This window comes from Callorhinus ursinus, unplaced genomic scaffold (genome assembly GCF_003265705.2).
Source record: "Callorhinus ursinus isolate GAN/ISIS: 27379988/994484 unplaced genomic scaffold, GSC_fseal_2.0 scaffold1, whole genome shotgun sequence".
Classification (NCBI taxonomy): domain Eukaryota; kingdom Metazoa; phylum Chordata; class Mammalia; order Carnivora; family Otariidae; genus Callorhinus; species Callorhinus ursinus.
In genome coordinates, this window is record NW_027397063.1 from 94,266,757 (window position 1) to 94,291,311 (window position 24,555).

General features: G+C 46.7%; 1 protein-coding gene across 1 annotated transcript in view; it reads left to right on the forward strand.

The window, feature by feature from the left end:
• Positions 1-6,594: 6,594 nt before the first annotated feature.
• LOC112819950 (uncharacterized) overlaps positions 6,595-24,555 on the forward strand; it is a 34,603-nt gene continuing 16,642 nt past the window's right edge. The window contains exons 1-6 of the mRNA XM_025866812.2: positions 6,595-6,654; positions 9,535-9,950; positions 19,674-19,708; positions 19,829-19,915; positions 22,330-22,371; positions 22,694-22,723. Coding sequence (XP_025722597.2) covers positions 6,595-6,654; positions 9,535-9,950; positions 19,674-19,708; positions 19,829-19,915; positions 22,330-22,371; positions 22,694-22,723 — 670 coding nt within the window. The remainder of the gene's footprint in view (positions 6,655-9,534; positions 9,951-19,673; positions 19,709-19,828; positions 19,916-22,329; positions 22,372-22,693; positions 22,724-24,555) is intronic.

Genomic DNA, 24,555 nt, shown 5'->3' on the forward strand with positions numbered 1-24,555 from the left:
GTAACCCAGCAAATCCTTTTGAGCCTTTTTTTTTTTTTTTTAAAGATTATTTATTTGAGAGAGAGAGAGAGGGAGGGAGGGAGGGAAAGTACAGAGGGAGAATGAGAGGGAGAAGCAGACTCCCTGCTGAGCAGAGAGCCTGATGTGGGGCTCCATCCCAGGACCCTGAGATCATGACTTAAGCCAAAAACGCAGACGCTTAAGCGACTGAACCACCCAGGTACCCCATCCTTTTGGACCTTTTAATTAAAAATTGAGGTTACTATATAAAGACTGCTCTGAAAGTTCTCACTGGTCCCTAGCTCTAAGAGGGAGTCGGAGTACTTGTCTCCTTGGGCAGGGTCTGGAAACTTGCTCATTCAAAAGCCATCACCAAGTTAGTCCATCCCATCCTGAGAGGGTTACCTACAACTGATGAAGCTTGAGCCTCAGAGCTGCTCACTTACATGGGCCCTTAATGTGTTTGCATGGTTGATGTGTGTGTGTGTGTGTTTTAAAGATTTTATTTATTTATTTGACAGAAAGAGACACAGCTAGAGAAGGAACACAAGCAGGGGGAGTGGGAGAGGGAGAAGCAGGCTTCCCGCCAAGCAGGGAGCCCAATGTGGGGCTTGATCCCAGGACCCTGGGACCATGACCTGAGCTGAAGGCAGACACTTAACGACTGAGCCACTCAGGCACCCCGGGTCAATGTGTTTATATAAAATTTCCAAAGTAAAATATGTTTGTATTCCTTTTCTGAAAGAGAACTTCCCAAATTATATGCTCTTTAAGCCCCACAAAACCTGGATTAATTCCAGATTGCATCAGAACATGTCCACTATGCTCCTCATGCCTCAGATGGAAAAAGGGCATGACTTTGCTCAGGAAAACTTTCCTTATCTTCCTGTGTAGGCTTTTCCCCTATTGTATATTTTCAGAGCATCATGTATCTCCTATTCATAATGCTGGAGTTGCAATTTTAACATTGACTTGGGCAATTATGTGATTAAAGTCCTCTCCCTTAAGAGGTTGCCCACTCCAGGAAGGCAGGGCCCATCTCTACTTTCACTTGTCACTGTATCTCCAGTACCTACCAGGATGCTTGGTACGTGGTCAGAGCTCAGTAAATGTTGCATAAAATAATGCCAGAACACAGTATATACTGCATGCATAAAGATTTATCTTAGTTAAGTTCATTTTGAAGAATTCGTTGTATGCTTACAAATATCTGGAGACAACCTGAAGTTTTGTCAAACTGAGGCTGAGTGTCATTGTTCTAGGCTACTATCTAGATATTGTATCTAGATAATGCAGGTTAACACACATCCAACTCTACTGTGGTCACCATTTCTACCCGGGGAAATTAAACCTCAGTTGTCCAAGAATCTGAAACTATCTAATCTTAATATTCCATTTAGCTCCCAGAATTCCTTGAAATGGTGATAGGAGAAAGCTCAACAATAATATAACACCCAGCAAAATAATCCTTGTTATATGCTCACACTCTAATTCAAGTTTTGTAGCCATCATACAGTTCTCTTCATAGTAGCTCCAATCTAGTGCGTAAATCATGCAATCCTTTTCAGTATTAGCAGTAGTTAATGTTTATTGAGCACTTACTTTGTGCTGGGCACTGAACTAGTTACTTTATATGCACTAGCTAAATCCTAACAATATGCTTATGATCCTACTATTCTCATTGTACAAAGAACAAAACTGAAGCTCAGAGAAGACAAGTTACTTGTCCAAGGTCACAGTCACAGAGCAGTGAGGTTCAAGGAAGAGAAGACTCCTGGTTGTCCTAATAATCATTCTTCCTTTCTTTCTTAGTAAAATCTCTCAATTTTAGGCAAATAAATGAATGTGAATAAAATTATTTCAGTTTAGAGGGGATGGTGATAACATTTATTATCATATATTTGCACAGAGGGACTTCATAATAGTAAAAAAAGTGTAATAATCTTTCCTCCACTATGTTAGCTGAAAACTTATTTCCTTGGGCAGGTTTTGCCAAAGACATTTGACCTTGAGAACTCACCCAATTAAAAACCCTGTTGAAAAGTCTTTCACTTGATGTAACATCAATGACAAAGAAAGAACTGGAGTTAGTGGAATTCATAACAGATGATGAAGGAACCATAGGGTGTGACCTACTGTTAAAAGAGATAAAAGGTAACTTGTGTCTTTCTAGAAAAAAAAATAGAAAAGCCTCATTATTTAGGAACTCAAAATAAACATTGATTTTGAGAACAGAAGACCTGAATTCTGGTCTAATCATTGTCCTGGGCCTTTCTCTAGCTGCCTTTTTACCTCCTAGAATTGGACACGGGAACTCATAGAAGAATTTATAAAGTATGAGGACAAAGAACAAATAATTGAATTGGCGGCTATTTTAGTTCTTCAAAAATAGTTCAGAAGAAATGTTTAACGTCTTCTCAGTCACTTTCTGCAGATGACTGTAAACAGCGAAACAATTTTAGTTTAGTCAGTTCTTCCATCTGGGTTCCTGTGGTATTTTTTATTGCTCATTAATATTCACACCAGCACTGATATTAATTATTAACTTTTCCTGGCGATAGTTTTACCATACCACAAGGAGAGAAAGGGGATTGCTGATTCTGGGACCCACAGGATCGTGGTGGGTGATTCAGTCCACCAGGAAGCGTATTTGTGCAACAATGCCGGAGTGATAAGAAATACCTTTCACTGGAATAACACATTACACTCTCAGTTTACTTTCACATGAATTAACTCATTTAACTGTGGTTCCGGGTTACAGTGCCTGAAGCTCGAAGATTCCTGGTCTCAGCACTTGCAGACAGGTCACTTTGTGCCTCTCTTTTCCGACCTATAAAGTGGAGATTATACTACCCTCCTTATCTATTACACAGAGTTGTTCTGTGGCTCAAAGGAAAACATGCTTTGCAAACTATAAAGCTCTGTGTAAATAGAAGCCATCATGCTAAAATAATACGAAAGGCGAGGGAAGAGAGGCTAGATTTGCTAAAGGTGACTGGGGAGATAATGGCAGAGCTGGGCTCCACCATTCCTCCAAAAAGAAATACGTAGGAAGTGGAGATGTGCCATTTTTTACGGCCACCCAGCAGCTGAACCTCCTTGCCTATGTTTTGAAGACTCCCTCCCCTTCGGAGGCACACCCCTCCTGTCATTACTTAAACCGAAAATGCCAGCCCCTTTCCTGGCCTCCCCCAAGCTGGGGGCGGGGCGGGGGGGGGGAGGCTGTCACGTGGGCCCCAGCAACCTTCCGCATCTCCCTTGTGCCTCGGCTTGGAAGCTAGAGAGATGAAAAAGGGACTGGACCCACACGGGCTCCAAAGGTGAATGCAGTCTGCTGCCCAGTAGCGGCTGTCCAGGCTCCTGTCCTCGCTGAGCCCCTCTGTGGAATGATTGGGGTATTGTTCCAGACAGCAATATCCCAAATCTGCTCTCTGACCCTCTTGGAGAGTCTATGAACTACCCAATATCTTTATATCAGTGCTTCTCATAACTGCAGTGCTTACAGATCACCGGGAGGTTGTGTTAAAATGTCGATTGGGACTCAGTAGGTCTGCGTGGGCCTGGGATTCTGCATTTCTAACAAGTTTCCAGGTGATGCCGATGCTGCTGGCCCGTGGATCCCCCTTTGTGTAGCAAGCCCTTTACTAAATTTGTTTTCAGCTCAAACTAACATCCTGACCTGTACTTATGGATTCTGTCATCAAAAATGGGAAGACAGGGTTTATACGTAAAATGATAGTAAATCACACTAAAAGGAAAATTTCCAGTTTTTTCTGGAATTACAATTATCCTATTTCCTCCTAAAAAAAAAAAACCCAGATGATTTTTAATTTTAAAAATTAGGACGAGTTAAAATTGTGTTGAGCAATATTTTATTGTTCTGTAACAGCCCTAGAGTTCATCGGAGACATGATGATGTGTCATAAAACTAGATCTGGAAATCATCTTTGAGTAGTTACATCTTCAGGTGCATGATTAGAATGGGGATCTCAGGGGTTGTAGGAGGGAAGAATGATAACTTCCTAGCTGAAGTTACTTTCCTCAAATTCCTCCTCACATACTTTCTGTCTCAAAGTAAATGAAGCAAAGAGATAAAGTCTAGACTGCCAGATAAAGGCAGAAACAGAATAGTCCTCCCCAAAATATAATAACATTTGTTGACAACAGAAGCGTAAAGACTAGTGTGTGATCAGCTTGGGCTACCATAACAAATGTCACAGCCTGGGCGGCTTAAACAACAGACATTTATTTCTCACAGTTCTGGAGGCTGGGCAAGTCCAAGGTGCTAGCAGATTTGGTTTTTGGTGAGAGTTCTCTTCCTGGCTTGCAGGTGGCTGCCTTTTTGCTATTTCCTCACAAGATGGAAAGGGAGCTCTGGTGTCCTGTTTTTCTCTTTTTAAGAAGACACTTATCTCATTATGGGGGGGGGGGTGGTCCTCACCATCATGACTTCATGCATGCCTAATTACCTCCTAAAGGCCTCACATTCAGTACCACCACATCAGGGGGTAGGGTTTCAACATCTAAATTATGTGGGCAGGGGACACAAACATTCAGTCCATTACAACCAGATAAAGATTCTTCTAGATAAATGATTTAACTTCAGTGCTGGAAGTCTGTTAGTTCTGGGCAAAGGGCTGTGTTGTCAGTTGTGGTGTGTTTCACTGGAAGGAAGGTGTACTGTGGTGAGCTCCGACTGACAGTGGAGCCGGGGGGCAACACTCCTTTTCCATGGAAGCTGGAGGACTGCTTGTTTTGTCATTTGGAGAAACCGGTGCATAGCAAGTCCTAGGATGCCATGAAAAGCATCTTCAACAAAAAAACTGGATGCCCTCATTCTAGAAAACAAACACTGCAAGCTCTAAGGTAGCTCAGAACCCAAGAGAATGTATTAATGGCCTTTAGGAAGAAAACCCAGAGTTGTTTGAATACATAACTAAAGACTTCTACTGGATAATGTCAGTAGCAAAAGAACTTCTTAGTGTTGATATCTTGGCTGCATCTGCTTTTCTAGGCCTGGTACAGAAGACAAGAGTCTATGACACAGAGAAAACAGATGTGGAGAGAAAACTGAGTAGTCTTTGACATACTTAAATCAGGAAATGCCTGATCTTCTCCTGTTTCACAGCTTCAAGGAACGATTCTCACTCTGATCTTACAGTATCTTTTTTTTTTTTTTTTTAAGTAGGCTCCACACCCAGCATGGAGCCCAATGCAGGGCTTGAACCCACGACCCTGAGATCAAGACCTGAGCTGAGACCAAGAGTCGACTAAGCCACCCAGGTGCCCCTGATATTATAGTATTTAAGGAATTCTCCAAGATATCTTCAGGAAATCCTCTCTTCAAATCTTTCTCTACTAATACTCCATTCTCTAAAAATTAAGATAAATAAATTTACTTTTTAATCCAAAAACAAGCAGGACTCACATACAAATTTCATACTTAGTATCAAAATGAGACTAAAAATTATATAAATCAAATAGTGCTAAATATATAAATAACAAAATTTGTCCTTAAGATAGACCTTTGAGATACACTGTAGAGTAAAAACAAACTGAAAAGCAGTGCATGTGTCACACAATTTTTGAGACAAACATACATAAAAATGGCATTTTCTACAATATATGGGAAGGTTTGGGGAAAATGGTCTGGAATGAACACTCCTAACTGAGATGAGTATTTACCCCAGGGAAAAGATTAAACAACCACCACAAAACAAAAAATCCAAGCATGGACTTTACCATCAGGGGTTCCCAAGAATAAGCCTCATTTGGGCCTCAGAGAGGGAAGACACACCATCTTCATGGATTTAACCAAATGTGTTGGGAAAAATAATAAACAAATATATTTAAATAAAAGGAGAAGGAGATGGAAAAGTAATCACTTTATTGTGGTGTTCTCTCCCATTCAAATGATGCCTTGGCCTCCACTTCCTCAGGCAAAGAGAGGCCAAAACTAGAGTAAATTGAAGTAAATACAAGCAATTTAGTTCTTGGCCAGAACTTCCTGATCATTTGGACCCAAGTCTACAGTAACGATGAATGTCCCTATGTAATATGTCTAAATATTTAGAAGTTATAAATCAAGCTAGCCCACTGTTAAATGAAATACATTCCATTTTCCTGACCTGACAGATATTCCTGTAAAATGATGTGGAAGATCAGGTCAAGTTAGACTTCTCAGAGTCCATTACCAGTGTGAGGCAACATTAGGAGAGCTGGCTCAGGGTCCATAGGCCACCCTCTTGGTTTTCCACTGCTTGCCTTGTCCGCATGGTGAAGGGCTCTGTACACACATGTGGACCACTCAGCTCCCATGTGGACCACCCAAGCGCCATCCATATCCCCTTAAGCAGCTGCCCTTGGTCTCCCTTACCCTGGCCTGTACACTCTGGTGATATGCTCCATCCACAGAAAGTTGGACCTGGGAAAAAGTCCTATGCAGGCCCTAGAAGTGGGCTCAGGACCATTTGGACAGGGAATTTGGGATCTCTTATCCCCTGAGTTTGGTCTCCAAGTTGGGTGGGGGGGAACAGTCTCCAGAAGGGCACATCCCTTGGGTCTCATTGGCTCCTCATCCTGTGGGAGGTACGAATGGAGGAGGGCCACGGGGGGCCCTCTGGAGCAAGTTTCCAGGGCTGGCCCTGGCCTAAGGTGAGTACTATTCTTTGCTTGGGGACTCCTGGGCTCAGGTCCTGATGAGTTAAGGGATTTCAGGGGTTATTTTGACTGCATTATATATCGAACCCAAGTCAGTGAATTAGCCTCATTTCCCCCACTTTGTACTAAATATGGATAGTTAAAAATATGAGCTGCACAGCCAGCATCAAGACTTTCTCCTCTGTGAGAGGCGCCCAGGACTGGAACAGAGACTGATTAATGAAACCAGACCTACCTTTTTCATCTTATCCTGTCATTTCACTGGAGTAGAAGGCAGAATTGTCGACACCGTATAAGTTGTTCTCTCTCCCTCTTTTTCAAAACCCACTAAGGTTGAATTTACCTAAATTGAAGTGCAAATGATGTGATTCTACTGCACTAACCATAACATCTTGTTTCCTGTTTGTATTAGTTGTTTACTGCTGCATAACAAATTATCCCAAAATTTAGCAGCTTAAAACAACAAACATTTATTATGTCATAGTTTTCATGGGTCAGGAATCTGGAAGTAGCTTGGCCCACCAGGGCTGCAGCCATCCTTTACCATGGGGTAAAGGATCCACTTCTAAGCTCACTCACATGGTGGTTTACAGGCTTTAGTGTCTCACAGGCTGTTGGATCAAGTGTTTTAGTTCTCTGGGCCTCAGTTGCTTATCATACCATGTTGGCCTCCTGGAAGCCAAAGAAGGAGAATTTCAGGAAGGGGAGAATGGTCAAGTGAGTCAATAGCATATGGAAAAGTATACTTCAGATCTAGCAGCTGCAAGGTAACTGCTGACCTTAGCAAGAGTGGGCAGTGGGTCAGGAACAATGTTACAATTGGTTGAGAAGTGAATGGGAAAGAGGGAAAGGGAGTATAGGGCCAGTAGATCCCAAACCACTGTGGGCCAACAGGTGCTGGGTTTGGCCACTTGGGGAGCTTATACAAAATATGCCAATTCCTTATAGTTAATTATAAGTATTATAGATTTGAAAGTTGCTAAGAGAGTATATCTTAAAGTTCTTATCATGAGAAAAAAATTTGTAACTCTGCCGTGATGGATGTTCACTAGACTTATTGTGGTGATCATTTCACAATATGTACAAATTAAGGAATCATTATGTTGTATACTTGAAATTGATACAATGTTATCTGTCAATTATATCTCAGTTAAAAAAATACCAGTTCTTAGACATCCCCTCTTTGGGGGGAGGGGCAAAGAAGCTGAGATTGAGAAAAGTTAAATAACTTGCTCAAATTCCCATAGCAGAACTGGGGTTAGAGCTCAGGCTCATCTGGAAGCCAAAGTTTGTGTGGGTAGGCAACAGACTAGTCTGGCTCCCCACAAGCCCATGTGAACATGAACCAGCTTTCACTGACAGCTGGTGGCCCCGTGTGAGCTCCAGTTTTATGATCTATTAGAACCCCAGTTAGCTTATATGTAAAGAAGGTGTAATATTTACCTTGTGTTGTTATTGCAATGATTAAGCAAGATAATTTATTTTTAATGTCCTCTTGCCAAAGACCACTTGGAATACACCTGTAGTTATACAAGCTGGATTTATTACTCATTGGTGAGGGACGCCATGACGGTGTCTCAGTGAGAGGATGTTAGAAAATATCATTAAAGGATCTGGGCTCTTGGGCGCCTGGGTGGCTCAGTCGTTAAGCGTCTTCCTTCGGCTCAGGTCATGATCCCGGAGTCCTGGGATCGAGTCCCGCATTGGGCTCCCTGCTCAGCGGGGAGTCGGCTTCTCCCTCTGACTCACCTCCTTCTCATGCTGTCTCTCATTCTCTCTCTCTCAAATAAATAAATAAAATCTTTTTAAAAAAAATAAAAAAAAATAAAGGATCTGGGCTCTTGTTAACTGACTTGGGGACAGGCTTAAGAAAGCAGGGGTAGTTCTATGAATGTGTATCTTCATAAATCTTAGCCATAGAGAGGGCAGACTCAAGTAAGGCAAAGGGCATGAGTGGCCAAGAAGCAGCAGTCCCTCTTATTAGCCAGGATAGCTGTATGTTCGGTATTTTGTGGCTTGGACCATGTTCACATTTTGTCTGTGCTCCGACAGGATTGCAGAGTGATCTTGTTCTTGTCTTGATCCATCATGGTCCCAGAGAGGCCTTGTCTGGTGTTGATGTTCTGCAAAATTGTTGATGTTCGGCGGGAGAACATCAAGGCCCAGTAACAGTGCCAGGGCAGCTCTTTCTTAGAATATAAAGTGTCGACTACAGTGTTGGACTCACAGGTATTCCACTGGTAGGAGTTATGACTTTTATTGTGCTCACCCACACTGCCAGTGCAGGACCTTCCAGTCACAGGGAGGCAGGCACGGGACTGAGCCTTTTGGAGGAATCTCAAAGACAGATGTCTCTTCAAGCTGCAATGAGCCATTTTCTTCCCCAGCTTCAGGCATTACTTGAGGCCATTTCCAGGAGGTCAGGGGTATTTCAGTCTGTGGAGAATTTCAGAACAGCAAAGAGAAGGCTGCCAGTTAGAGGACCGACCCATCCTGGACTCTGCCTTTGCCTCCTTCCTGCAGTCGCCCTGAAGTGAGCCAGACCTGGGCTAGGTGCTGTGACAAGCCACCATGCCACAAAACAGACAAGCAGCCATGCTGAAAAATGGGGTAAAAGAGAACAGTGTGCGGTGAAGACCACCAACGGTCTAGGCAGTGGTGCCTCATTCCAGGCGCTTGTATTTCAGATACAAAACCTGACAGAATTTCAGGGGGTTTATAGATCCTAAGAAGCAAATCTGGGAACCCCTTGGTGGTGGGGGTGTCTCATGTCCCCAGTGAAAATCCCCAGATACTGGAGTAGCCAGACCCCAGTCAGGATGACTTGAGCTCTCCGACCCCTCCTGAGAGAATAGCGCGGGTCCTTCTTCACAGAAACCGCCGCTTAGGGTCATCAAACAGAGTTCCCTCGGGGCTAGGGCGCCGACATGCAGCCGGGGCTGGGCCGGTGTGCGCACGCATGTGTGCGAGTGTGTACGCTGGTGTGCACGCGCGGGGCCGCCGGCGAGCGTGCGTTTCCGTTACCGGAGCCTCGGCAGGCTCCGGCCGCCGCTGCGGATGCGCGCCCGGCACCCCCTCCCAGTCAGTCCCCTCCCCCGGTGGCTCTCGCTCGCCCTCTTCCCTCCCCGCGCAGCGTCGGCCGCCTCCGAGTGTGCAGGGCAGCGCTCCGCACGCGAGCTCCTCCAGCAGCCGCCCGGGTACGCACTGAGCGCCGAGCCCGGGGCGCGCGTGGCGCCCCCTCCCAGCCGCAGAGCGACGATGAGCCGCGGCGTGGGGGTCGTGGAGAGCAGGTGAGCGCATCTGCGGGGCTGGGGGGTTCGGAGGGAGAAAGGGCAGAGCGGGGTCGGGGGACGGCCGGGCCCAACGTCGACGCGTTGCAGAAGAGGCTTTGCCCCCTTCGGCACCCCCAGCCCCTCCCGGGCTCTGCCTTTGCCCTGTGCCGGAGGGGGCGAGGGCTCCACTCCCGTCCCGGCATCCCCGCTCCCGCCGCACAAACAAAGCACACTTCGCGGGCGGCGCCTGCTGCGCGCGGGCACAGAGCGTGGGGAGCCAATGCGCCCCCCGGGCCCGACTCGGACCCTCTATCCCTGGCTCCGGGGTCTCGGCGGGCCGCACCTGGGTAGGGCAGGCGGCGGCGGGGTCGCGCGCAGGTGCCCGCGCGGGAGGCGGGGGCGCGCAGCTCCGGAGGCCCCGCGCTCCCGGCCCAGAGGCGGGGCCTACAGGCGGCGCTGCTGCTCCCTGCGGCTGCGCTTCCCTGGGCGCCGGCTGCCCCGCGTCGCCGCGGTGGCAGGTGGGCCCGATGTATTCACATCCTTCTGGTGGAGGCGGCTGCGGGCGGCCGGCGAGTGCCGGGGAAGGCAGGTCGCCATGCGGCACCCCCTTGCTCCCCGCGGGTGGACTCGCGCGCTTCCCGCCTCCACTGTGACTCTCCGCCCCCGAGCCTCGGTTTCTGCTGTCCTCATCTGCCCCTAGCTCCCGGGCTTCAGCTCTCGGGAGCCCCTGCGCCCTCTGTACCTGGAAGAGGACTCACTCCAGGAGGGTGCCCGGGGTTTTGCTGAACACTGTCGGCTTTTAAATTGTTTGGGTCGAGGGTAGGATTAGCTCCCTTAACGCCGCCCTTGCCCGTATGTGGAGGCCCCACCCCCGGCAGCCCCTCACCCGCGATGTGGCGCTAACACAACGTCTCGCTCGCAGAAGGCTCCAGTCAACATTGCTTGAAGGATTTCTGCTATTACAGTAAAGGTAGCCAGTGCTTCTGTTTGTCATCAGACCTTTATTTTTTTTAAAGATTTTATTTATTTATTTGTCAGAGAGAAAGAGAGAGCACGCACAAGCAAGGGGAACGGCAGGCAGAGGGAGAAGCAGGCTCTCCGCCAATTAGGGAGCCCGATGCGGGATTCGATCCCAAGACCCTGGGATCTTGACCTGAGCCGAAGGCAGACGCTTAACCGACTGGATCACCCAGGCGTCCCTCAGCAGAGCTTTAAAAGCAACTGCTTTTTACATGGGAATGTTATATTAAGAGCTAGTTTGGGGATGTTCTAAGGATACTGTGGGCGTGTTCTCCAGAGTTACTGTCATTTGCAGAAGGAGGCTTTTAGCATTGGATGTGGTGTTCAGCAAGACGTGTGATGGGCGGTTTGTGAAATATATCCTTTAGGTAATCCTTTCATTGCCGTTAAGCACGTGCAGGAAGTCACCCTAAGCAGTGCAGAAACGCTCAGCAAGGATTCAGACTGCAGAAAATTTTCTTTTTGGACAGTCACTGCTGCAAAACCGAGTTTCTACAGGAGCAACTAGAACAAGGAGAGACTGCCAAGGTTTAAAGTGTCCACGACTTCAGTTTTCCGTGGATCATTAAACATTAGGCCCAGTTTCTCACAGGGAGGAGGGAGGTTTGTTTTTTCTGCCACTGCCCTTTCTTTAAAACACTGTTGCAATCAGGAAAGCAGCCTAGAAAAGTCTGTGTGTAGCTAGGTTTTACTAATTTGATTTCTTGACGTTCGGATCATGAACAAAACCACAGTAGGACACGAACTGAGTCCCCGTTGAAAATCAAAAACTCTTCTTATAGAGGTGTTCACCCAACAGCAAGTCTTGGGAATGATTGTTAAAGAGAACTTTAAATTATTGCTAGAAGTAAAGTTTTCCCCCTGCCAAACCAATAAAGAGAGGAAGTGAATTGAAAAATAGCATGTGACATTAACACAGTTATTTACACAAACAGAGCTAACCGAATTTTTCTGCTGGTCACCCAGAACTACCAGCCCTTGTTGGTATTACTGTAGGATATGGACCCTCCCCACCTCTTTCCACGAACACTCCTTAGTCCTCCATCTCTGATCTTCCTGGCCTCTTCAGGGAGATTGTTGCTAATGTGTCATTTTCATGTTTCAGCATGGCAACAAAGTCCATAAAATTCAGTATCAGCCAAGGGTGAGGTGCAAGTCTCTGTAAACTGTAAAGTTGCTTGTAATTTTTAGTAGCTGCACAGCATTCCCTTCTAATATTTTTGGCCATTTAAGCTGTTTGTTACAGATTTTTTAAATACTGAGGAATAGAGTCTTTATGTCTACCCTAGTCTTTCTGTCATTTATTTGTTCAATGAACTTTTTTTTTTTTTTTCGGTGCAAATTATATGCCAAACCATGTGCTGGATGATGGAGATGTGGAATTCTTGGCTATACACACCCCCTCGCTCACACTCATTGTTTTTTCAGTTCCCAGACTTAGAAACAAATTACTGCAGGGCAGTGCAATAACTCCATTAATGCAGGTGTATGTCAGATGTTACTGGCTCAAGGAGCGGAGAAGAGAAGTTCCTTCTACTGGGCTGAGTCATGGGAATTCCCCACCCCGCACATCTTCAGCTCAGGAGAGCTCTCCTTGCTCACTCAGGATTTCTTTCTCTTTTCCTCTTGCCCTCCTTAGCTTGTCACTGCTGGAAATGTCCCAGCAGCCTCCCTTCTCCCTGCCAGCCTGGTCCCAGCCCTTTTCTCTCCTGGCCCCACGTCCCTTTGGCGTACATTAGGCTAAGCTCTCACCGACAGGTACAAGAAGGAGGAAGGGAGTAAACCCTGAAACTGTTTCCCCCACTTCCTGCCGCCCCACCGCTAGCTGCCTTTTAGGCCATATCCTCAATGCACTTAGCCTCTTCATCTTGCTCCCCTACCAGCCAGGGTCATTCTCCATTCACAACTGTGGTCTGTAAAGCCAGAGTTCTAGATACTTTCCTTTTCCGAGATGCTGAAAACCCGTGTGTGTGTGTGTGTGTGTGTGTGTGTGTGTGTGTGTACACAATCATACAGAAAACACAAGCATCTTAAGTGGCACATCACAAAGTGAACACGTCTATGTCACCATTGCCCAGGTCAGGACATAAAATATGGCACCCTAGAAGCCCCTCTCACACTCCGATTTCTCATAGTCCTGTTTCTCCTTCCCAAAGGAATGAGAGATTAGTTTTGCTTATTTGTAAGCTTTATAAAAATAGCATCATATAGCATATAACCTTCACGTCTGGTTTGTTTTGTGCAACATTATGTTTGTGAGATTGATCCACATTGTTGTGTGTAAGCAGTTCTTTCATTTTCATTGTTCATAATATTCCATTATATGATTATATCACATTTTGTTCATCCATTTCTTAACTCTTAATGAGCATGGTAGTTGTTTCCAGTTTTTGCCTATTCCAAATAATATGCAATGAGTCCTTTAGCCTTTTGGTACCCAAAGATCTACCAGTTCCACCATTATTTTTTCCTACTGGAGAAATTTAAAAAGGGGATGGCGGGTAGGTGAAGGAGCCAGCCTGTTGAGCCAGCCCTGTGGATTTTCCATCTTTACCAGCACTAAGTACCTTTGGAGGAACCCAAGACTGTGCTCTCATTCAGGGACCTGAACATTGAAGAAAAGAACCCATAGGATGGCTTCTTCTTTTGTGAACAAGCTGATTGGAAGTGGTGATCTTTGGGAAGAAAGAAGAAAAGAAACTAGGTCATGATGGGAAGCCAATTTGGTTCAGGAAGTATCCTCAAGGTTTTGGACAGCTGATGGCTTAGGGTACCCACATCTCTCCTGTCCCCCACTCCTCCACCTGCCCCCACTTTCCCTTTATTGAGTCTCCGATCTACCCCAGGGCTGGTCTTGGAGAGCTTGGCATGGATGGAAGTCTTTCTGTCCCGGCTTGTATGGAGGGGACTTTTGGCTTCTAGAGCTCAGTTCTGAATGCAGACAGTTTCCTTGGAGTGTGCTTTAAAGTTACACAGCCCTGTGGGAGGTTTTTGTCACCTACTACTACGACTGCCTGGGCAGGGGGACTGGCTCTTGTGGCCTGGGGTACTGAGGTTTTCTTTGGGGAAATACTTAGGCCTCTGGACTCAACACAAGCAGTGTCTTAACCTGCAGGTAGTCAGAGGGTTGCACGGGTTCATGTGGTCCCCATGTAAGACACTGAAGACAGCAGATTCTGGGACCCTGCACTATTGACTTCCTCCTCTGCTTTTAAGATGTCAGTCTTCCCAAGATGGAAATATAGAGACTACTCAGCAGACTGAATAATTGCCACTTAGCATCCTTGGGGTTACCATCAGTTTGGTTACAGAGTTAGGATTTCTCCACCTCCCTGACCTTCCTCATCTCCTGCTTCTCTCCCCCTGGCCACACTTGCTTTCCTCCTGTTCCTGGAACTTGATCCGCTCCTTCCTGTCTCAGACAGGAGCTGCCCCCACTACTCCCAGTCCTTCTCTCTTGTCCATTTCTGCTGTCCTTTGTCGCTCAGCTTAAATGTCACTTCCCCAGGGACCCCTCCCCAATTCCTCAATCTTAGAGGAGCTCTTTTGTCATTCTCTCAAAGCACTTCCTGTCTTAGATACAGGAAGTCAGGCTTCCCCATCAGGCTGGTGGGCTGGGGAAAGCACAGACCGGTTGCTTTGTTCACTCATATCTGGCACACACACTCCACACGTGTTAGTTGAATGAATGAATTGATAAGGAAACCAGGAGACCTGAGACAAGTTGTGAGATTGTGTCTGCTTATAACTAGCTATGTGATCGTGGGTATTTATTCACTTGCCTTCTCCTATTTTGCCATCTCCCTGTGTAAAATGATGCATCAGACTGGAAGATCTTGTAGGTTCCTTTTGTTTCCAGCTTTTTCTGAGCCTAACAGCTAGAGGATCCTGTTTTTGGGGATGCAGTGCTTTTTGAAAATGCAAGATGGTCTTAGCATCATGGTTTAATTGGCTGTCAGTCACATGCCTGTGATCTTAGCATAAGAGTTTGGTTCTTCCTAGTTCTTCAGAGCCTGCTCTGGGCTAACACTATAGCTTATGTTTATTTTTATTTTTATTTTGTTCCTCCTGCATCATATACATATGTATTTGTTTTCTGATCTGTCTCCACCTCCATTTGGGTGCCCCCTGGGGACAGGGTTCATGTGTCTTGTGTTACTTTTATATCCCCTCTGCCTAGCGCAGCATCTGTCATATGGTAAATAGGCGTTTGTTAATTTGAGTTGATGGAAAAGAGATCTATATTATAGAGAATATTATTTGCATTGCGATTATGCCCCGGGAAGTATAGTTTTTTCATGATTGTGCATTTTAACTCTGGTTTGTGACTAACATAAAATCTTTTCCACTTTCTTTAACTGATTTACTTATGGGTTTTACTTTACTTGTTATGGTCTGTTTTCTAGAAGGTTGATAGGTGCTAAAAGAAGTAAAATACTACTTGGTTTAATTCTGGTGAAAAGTTAGAGGAGGATTTGGGGCATATTATGTATGCCTAAAAACTCTGTTTACCTACAGTTGAGAATTACCTTCATAGGCAGTAGGAACCTAGTAGGAAGAAAGACTGATGTTTTGTCGTTATCTACTTGGCAGAATTTTCAGCTTTCTTTTGTAAAACTGTACTGGTAAAAGCTTGGGCTCTCCAATCAGATGGACCAGGATTCTTGGATAAGTTACCCAAGATCTCTGAGCATTATTTTCTCTTCTGTGAAATGGGGATGCTACTAGGCCGGTGTCAGGCACTTAAAAGATGGTCCTAATGGTTAAATGAGCTAATAGACATAATGCCAAGTCCTTGACTTAATTTCCAGCACACAGTAAACATTTAACAAATACAAGCCATTATCATATTAAGGTTTTATTTTTACCTTAAGTATTGTTAAAAATATTTGGGTAGAGAATTATTACTTATGGAGCCAAATTGGGTGAAATCATTCTGATGCCTGATATCAGCCTGTCCAGGCATTCTGGTTCTCGTGCATCCTTCACCGGCCCGTGTGGGTTTGGCTTACGTGACTGGGCACCTCTGAGCTGCAGTGTCCTCATCTGCACGTTGGGATGGCAGTCCTTGCCCTGCCTTCCTGGCAGAGTTCATGTGAGGAGCTTGGTGCTCTCGTGGGTCTGAAAGCACTTTGGAAGTTTTAAGGTCCTGCACCTACATGAAGATTTGGTATTGCTCTCAGGTTTCATTTTATTGCAGCTATGACTTAATTCTGACAACAATTGGTTTTGCTCATTTGCACATAGTTTCATAGAATCCTCATTTTTCCAACAAACATTCAATAAACACCCTCATTTAATATTAGCTCTTTGAGGTTTTTAAGCCTGTTCTTTCCGTCCTGCAGCAGCTCAGGGATTTTACTGTGACAAGATGCAGGATGTTTTTGTTTCCCCCTTCCCCTAAGGGAAGGGGCTGTGCCAGTCTGGGGCCCGGAAGCTGATAGGTGTGAGGCAACATTTATATTTGATGCTGGTGTTGGAACTGCAGTAAAATTCTACCTAGTAATAATGATGGAGTCCACATCAACATTTAAAGAGTTTTAAGTGCTGAGTAGATGTCCATGCCCCTTTCCTACTTATCTTTAGTCCCTGAATTACACTGAGAACATTTGGAATGCGTGCTCTCTCTCCATGATTGCTGTGGTGTTTACTTTAGAACAGTGTCCATGATAGGAGAGAGGGCGGGCACCAAGCATTCATGCAGTGGCAAGGCGCCCCCTGGGTCCACTACGGTCGGCCTGCCCCGTGTGGCTTTCCTTCCTGAGGCGGGGCGGGGGTGGGGGTGGGCGGGAGCTGCCTGGGGGGCGGGCTCCTCCTCATTCCTCATTGCGTCTAAGCCCCTCCCCCTTCTCTGCCCTGGGGTTGGTGTCGGGTGTTTCTGGGCAGGAGCTGGCCTTCTACTCCCCAGCCTCACTAATTGAATCTTGGACACCACTCACCCTCCTCACTCTCATCTACTTCATGGAGAAAATGAAGGTTTTATGCAGAGACTTTCTGGGTTTTAGCAAAAGTTGTAATATCTAAGCAGATGGGTACAAGTCTGGAAACAGAGATAAGCAGCTGCAGAAAGGGGAAAGTGAAAGTGCTAGTAAGGAGAAAAACACAGTTTTGTTGAGAACACAGAAGTGGGTTTTAACCAGGCATATTTTGTGCAATAAGAATGGCCAACTTTCAATCCATGTTCTCATAATTATCTTCAAATTAAAAGGCATAGTGACTGCATTATAAGAGGTAGGAGTCTAGAGAAAAAAGATGTCATGTTTGGCTTGTTCTTTTATACATTTCATTAAAAACCATATTTTAGTCTTTCTTGGTTTCTTGAAGCATTTCCCGATTACAGGTTCACCACCACAGCCTGACCTTTTGAGCAAGAGTTGAGGATTAAAAAACAAAAGGATTTAAGTCTGAAAACGAGAATGTGTGTATTTCCTAGAGACATGGAGCTTGGGAAATACCAACTACTTGGGGAAGTTTACCAGCTAAAATCTTGAGTCAAGGAGGTTTACAACATCTGGGGGTCCCAACTGACCTGGGGGAAGAAGAGGAGGGAAAGGGAAAGCAGTTGGTCTGCTGCCTTTGCTGTCCTGGTCCTCAGTTTGCAGCCAGGGTTGGGACTTGGGGGTGGAGTGGTGGGCAGTGGGGGAAGGCTTTGGGCCAGGCAAATACGTGGGCTTTGAAGTCATAATGGTCTAGAGTCAAGTGCTCCTTCTCTAGTTGTTAGCTCTGTGACCCTGAGGAAATTAATTAACCTGTCTGAGCCTCTCTCTGCGTTCGTAAAATGGCCTTCAGAGGCTTTTTGGGGTGATTGAGAAAATAAAGATTTTAAACACGTATAAGTGCAAATAACATCATTGTTGTTTTCTTCCTGTATTTTCATTTATTCATCAAAGGTTCTGATTCAGTGGGCTCAGAACAACTGTTTTTAGAGGGTACCTCATATAGCTCTATTGTTCCTCAGACTATACTTTGAGAAGTGCTGTTTTTACATGATAAATAGGAGTTTTGGCATCAAGGGGAGGGCAGGGCTGTCACTTATATGCACAAACAACTCCAGGGGGTGCCCCAACATCATAGTGCATGTTCATGGAGTCCCCAGAGTTGGGGCACATGACTTGCAAGGCCATAGGCAATGACCCTGGGTGGGGGGTGGTGATATAGAGAGAGTGGGGTGTGTGTGTGTGTGTGTGTGTGTGTGTGTGTGTGTGTGTGTGTGTTTTATCCAGGGTGTGCTTGGGACACTGAAGATCTTTCACTCTGGGGGAGCGCATGGGTGGGAGACGAGGGAGCAGGGTGGAGGTCCTTGTGCGTCCTGCCTAGGAACTTAGGTTTAGCCAGAAAGCACTGAGAAGCCACAGAAGGGTATACGCAAAGATGTGATTAGATCACACTGATAGTCACATGATGAACCAAGAGAGGGAGACTGCAGGTACGTATAATAATTATGAGAAAATTATAATCAACTAACCAGGTGAGAGCCAATGGTGAGAGACAGGGAGAGGAAGAGAGAGAGAGGGAACATACTTAAACTGAGGCAGAGAGTGTATGCCAAGGAGGGGACAGATTTGAGAGATGTCTGGAGGGAGGCTCAGGAGGACTTGGACTGGCTGCTTGATGAGGAAGAGGGGCCAGGAGCTGGTGATTGCCGGAGGTTCCAGGTAGGTGCCCCAGAGATGTGATTCTCTGCAAAGGCAGGTCAGGAGGAGCAGGTTCTGATGAAGAGGGAAAGCAACGATTAAGTGCTGACTGTAGTTAATTTAAAGTACTGAAGTGCCCCCCAGGCCCCGGGCACCTGGAACTCAGACAAGAGGCCTGGGAAGGAGGTGCAGATTTAGGATGGGAAACCCTGGTGGCGTGAAGGGCGCACCGAGGCAATGTGAGGTGGGAAGACGAGGGTGCACAGAGGTGACTCCGGGTCACGTCGCTGCCCGGGAGGCTGGCGCGGATGGAGCCAGCAGATGAAGCACACACAGAGGGGAGAGGTCACTGCCACAGGGAGGTGGCAGCAGACCAGGTCAGAAGGGACGTGGAAGCCATGGAGAAGCCCGCCACCTCCTTCATCTAATGAGGCCGTGGTCACTAAGGACTGAAGAGGGCCCATTGGGTCTGTTGGCCAGGAGTCACTGGTAGCGTGGGACAGAAGCCAGGTAGCTTTGAGTCCAGGGGAGAACGGTGAGCAGGAGAGTGGAGACCATGTGCGTAGGGCACAGAGAGTTCAGGCCGTGGTGAGGACAAGGGAGAGAACTTCTAGAGCCCTCAGTGCTCAGGGTGCTGTATCCGAGGGAGGAGGCCAGAGAGGCAGAATGAGACGACCTGGGTGAAGGAGGATGACTCTCGGAGCCAGATGGAGGGCCTGGAGGCCAGTGCGGGCTGGGCAGTTGGGACTGTGTGCCTAGGGACGGGACAGAGGAAGCCAGATGGCTGGGCATGGAAAGGCAATCCCGTGAACTTTGAAGGTGTGGTGCTGGCTCCTGGGGGTGACGGGACAAGAAGGGGGTCAGGTGCACACCCGACGAGCCCCATTGGTGTGTTTGGCTTGGCTGCAGGTGGAGTCAGCCCATAGGTGGAGAATGAGAGGGGCAGGAAAACCGTTGAGGAGGGAGAGAGTTCTTTAATTTGCAACATTTCTGGAGAAACAATAAAATGATCATTTTGAAGATTTTTGTAATTATTTTATGTAAAATTGTATCAGTTTTTAAAAGTCTTTTTATTTTCTTGTTCTAGTGATGACCATCACAATGCCTCTTCAGAAGAAAAAGGTATGGTACTCCTAAGTCAATGTTGAGTTATTAAAAAACTGATACTGTATGAAGCATGTGCAGTTTTAGAAAATTATAATTTATTTTACTTATGGACTGCAGCTGCTTTGTTACATTCAGGCATTGACCGGCTGCTGGCTTGCAAGCTGGCCTCCTTACACGGAGGGCAAGGAGAGACTGAAGAAGGAGGCGAACCGCTCCAGATTGGTAGGTGGCAGTTTCCATAAGCAAGGGAACTGACCTAGGAGGCTGGTCTTGGTCTGCTTGGTACTTGGAAGCCGGGCAGATGTTCATTCATGCATTCAAGATGTCAAGACCTAGCTCCAGGCCTGGCGGACCAACAGCAAGACAATCAGCCATGGTTTGCCAGAGGATACATGTGACAGGGGAGATCACAGAGGAGGCGTGGCTAACTCGGTGGGGTGGAGGACAGCAGCTGTGACTTTGGGCTGGGTCTGAACAGATCCCTGGGGACTCTGGAGGTGGGGCCTGGGGGAGGGGCTTCCAGGCAGTGGGAGGTATCTGGAAAGGCTTGGAGAAGGAGTGGCAATCATCCTGGCGTTCAAGTTTGGGGAACAGGGGAGTGGTTAAAATAGATTGATTCTAGGCCAGTGGTTCTCAGCCCTGGCTGCACATTGCAATCATCTGGAGACTTTAAAGAATACTTTAAGACTTTAAAGAATACTTTAAAGAATACTGCTGTTCAGGCTCCACCCCAGGCCAACTAAATCAGAACCTCAAGGGAAGGGCTGAGTCCTGGGCATGGATGTGTTGAGAAAGCTCTCCAGGTGATTCCAAGGTGCAGTCAAGGTTGAGAACCCTTTTCTGTGCTTCTAGCCCTGGAAGACCAAGGCCACGTCCCATTACTTGATTTCCCAGCATCTGTCCCTACATAGTCAGTGCCTCACCTCCACCCAGGCATCCTCCCATGCAGGAAGGAACCTGCCTCCCACTCCCCCTCTAGGCCCATGTCCAATCAGTCACCAGCTCCCCGGGGGCTGACCTGCTGGAGTAATAATAAGCATGTGTGTAAGTGTAGCAACATGGTTGAGGGTGCAGTTTCCGGCCAGACTGCGTGAGTTGAAATCCTAGCTGGGGCAGGGGGTCGGGTGGGGGTGTTCTGGCCTCTGCTTACATCATTGGGCAGTCATGAGGAGACATGCGTAAATACAAGTGAAGCATTTTACATAAATATATGTGAAGTATCCATATACAAAATGAGTAAATAAATATGAGTAAGTACATGTAAACGAGTAAACATATATACATGCCTGGCACATGGAACACTCCAAAGAAGCTGCTATTAGCGCTATTATTACTGTTCTCATGATTCTCAGATCTTTTCCTCCCTCCTTGTAACTGCTGCCACTCCTTCGTTATGGACGTAGGGAGGAGGGTTTGAGAATAATGCTAATAGCTTTCCATGTGTGTGCTCGCTGAATCCAGAGCCTGCGTGGAGGGGGAGGCAGTGTCTGGAAACTGGGAGGAGGAGAGGATGAGGAGTGGGGGTGGGGAAGGAGCCCGGCTGGCAGGTTGGGCCTGGGGAGTTCCTGGGGTCTGCCAGGAGAGGCCCGGGTACCCCTGCAGGTGGAGGTCGCGATCCAACTGCGGAGTGGGAGCCGTGTCTTCTTAGGGCTCTCGAGGGGGAAAGGAGGCTGGGAATGGGGAGTGGGGCCTGGGGTGTTAGTAATTGGTGGGGGAGGGCGGTGGTGGCAGAGAGGAGTTGCAAGGCCGCCCCGGGGGAGAGCACTCAGAGAGGTAGGGGTACCAGGACAGACATCATGGGAGGGCCATGCGGGCAGGAGGGAGTGGTGGGTGTCTACCTGCAGGAGTCGTTTTCTGGGGGTTAGTGGTCCTTTAGGGACATCAGGGAGAGGATTTCCAGCTAGCTGTGGGAACAGAAGCGTGATTGCAGTGGGCTGAGGCACTGAGTCGGGGGTGAGGAAGTGGAGGGAGCATTCTTGAGGACCACTCTCTCCAGAAGTAAGTTGGGTAATATGGACTACGTTTGTCCTGTGCTTCAGTCAGCGGCACGCACACTCCAGAATTTCTACACAGTTGTGTCATTGGCCTTGTGCATGTGAACTGTCCAGATGTGCAAATGCAGGAGCCAGACAGGAACAGTGAGGGCAAGTCACGACTGGGAAGGGCTTGCGCGATGACTAGATGAAGCCAGAGGGTGATCGGAGCTCATACTTAAAATAACTCAAGTGTGTTTTATCCAGTTCCAAAGAAAAATAAGCCCCCTCTTATAGGAACCAGACTAGCTTTGGACTCAATGAGAATTTTTTTTTTAAGATTTTATTTATTTATTTGAGAGAGAGAATGAGAGAGAGAGAGAGAGTGCACATGAAAGGGGAGAGGTGCAGAGGGAGAAGCAGACTCCCCGCTGAGCGGGAAGCCCGATGCGGGACTCGATCCCGGGACTCCAGGATCATGACCTGAGCCGAAGGCAGTCGCCTAACCAACTGAGCCACCCAGGCGCCCCAGACTCAATGAGAACTTATTAAATTAGGAAGAAATCAGTTGAGTTCAGATCTGTTTTATAATAGGTATAATTAAAAAAATAGTTCTTATTTTTTATTGTCTGTGTATTTCCCGTGGCGTATGTTTTTATTCAGGGGAGGACAGCAGCTCTGAGAGCAGCTCTGAAAGTGAATCTGGTGAGTAATGTATGCCTTTCCTTAATTATGGAATTCTGGTTAAACCTATGAGCCTTTACTTTTATTTTAAAGTAATGCACACATCTCTTAGATTGTTTGAGGACCTATTACTAGCGTGGTTTTGTGAAGTCCTGAAGAAATACATACGTGGTAAATACTTTCTAGTTGGCAAGCGAAGTGGGAGAACAGGATGAGCTGAAGAAGAAAGGCAGGAAATGGTTGCTATTGGCGAAAGCCAAACATTTTACCTATTCTCCCATCAGCCTGTGTTTCCTCTTGGTTGTCAAAAGAATTTGATTTAGACTTTTTTTTCTTTTTGTAGATAATGAGGAACCAGAACCAGAACAAACAAGTGAGTCTATCCTTCCTCCCGATTCTATTTTTTGTTGTTGAAAGGAAGAACGGGAACGGTAGCCTTTGGGGTTTTTACGTTACCGATTGCTTGCTCATTATCTTTTTCTGTGCAAAATAAAGGTAAACATTAGGAAACTTCTCTAAGTGTTTTGAAAATGTGAGCTCCCTACACGGGGCATACAAAGCATATGCTTGTGATCTGCATTGGTACCAAGACTGTATGTGTGCAGTTCTGCTCTTAGGTTCCCCAAGGAGGAGAGATTGAGAGGCCGGCCGTAATCGGCTGCGCAGCCGCAAGCGGCCCGAGCTTCCTCCTGTGGTGCTCGCTGCTCACAGATTAGGGCAGACTCAACTATTTGCCGCTGCAAATGTACCATTTGTGGTTTAGAGTTTCTGGCATGCTGTTCTAGCTATTTGTGAACAACTTGAATATGAAACCACTTGAAGGGGATAGATTCTAAATATAAAATAGGGTTTTTGTCTAAAGTTTTGTGAGTGACTAAGCTTGTATTTTAAGTGATTTTATTCTACTGTAGGATTTTTCCCCCCAGGTCTTAAGACTCTGATCTGCCCGTGAACACTGTAGCAAGGCAGTCAGAGAGCTCCTTTGCAGTACTTGAAAATAAATGAAATCTGTTCACTCAGAAGTCCTGTATATAATCTGATTCTCTCTGCAGTTTCTCTGTGGAGAACCTGTGATGGTAACTGTAAGTTTCTTGCAGTCACGTTATACATTGATAAGAAGCTGGAATGATGTGTGTAGCAGCCTCGTGGAAATGTCATATTCTGATACCCATAAAGAAAAACTGTGTGCCCACCCTCTCACCTGCTATTCTCTGTACATTATGGATTATTTCATCCTTCAAAATGCAGTCAAAAGTCTAGCCTCATAGGTTGGATTAAGGTAGAAATGAAATTAGAAAGCTGGCATAGGGACCAGGTTTCTGATGTTACCAGGTAACAACTGGGTAATGGGCCACAGGGACGTGGAGTCCAGCGTCAGGACCCTCAGGGTCCAGAAGCTAGGCCTGGGCCGGGGCCGCACCAGGGCAGGCAACCTAGGTGGAAGGCATTCGGAGTCAGTTAGGCTCGAGATAGGCTCAAAATCTGGTGGGTGGGTGGGGTCAGTGTGGTCAGCAGGGCGTATGTGGAGCACGGAGGGGCTAGCCCTTGACTGGGTCAGACATCTTGGTATTTTTGGCAGTCAGAGTGCCCTGGCATCTTCTGTGGGTGGGCTGAGGTTGCTTGTCCTTGGAGCCCCAGGTCGTGGAAGAGGTCCTGCCTTCCCCCAAGATTATTCTCTTTGTTAAAAGGTCTTTGATCCTTCCCATTAGGGGAGAGACCAGAGAGGTACCCTCCCATTCACGTCCGTTCTCAGGTCAGGTAGAAAGACCGGGTAGGCCACGTTGGAACGTTTGCTCCTCTGTGGGCCAGCCGGCGATGCAGGCCCACCCGTCCTCCCTGAGTGGATATGCTTTCTACTCACAGGCATGAATGTGGGGTCACCCACGTCTGATGGATTGAAGGGAAGCCATAGTTGATAAACTGGGGAGAATTGCATCACTTTCTCTGCTTTGGCTGGGAAGACCTGGTCAGAGACTCAGTGTTTGCCAGCTGGATAGCATTCTCTGATCTCTTTCACTTCCTCTGCTCCTAAGGCAGAAAACCATGGGCTATATGTGTTGAGGAGTGCCTTACCCATGGGGTGACCCTCCCAAAGGTTGTTCAGACCTTTACAATATAAAACCAAGCATTTGACACCTTAGGTCTTGCCTTAAGTGACAGGGTTGTTGTCTAGAATTCTTAAATTTTTTTAATGAGTCCCACCTA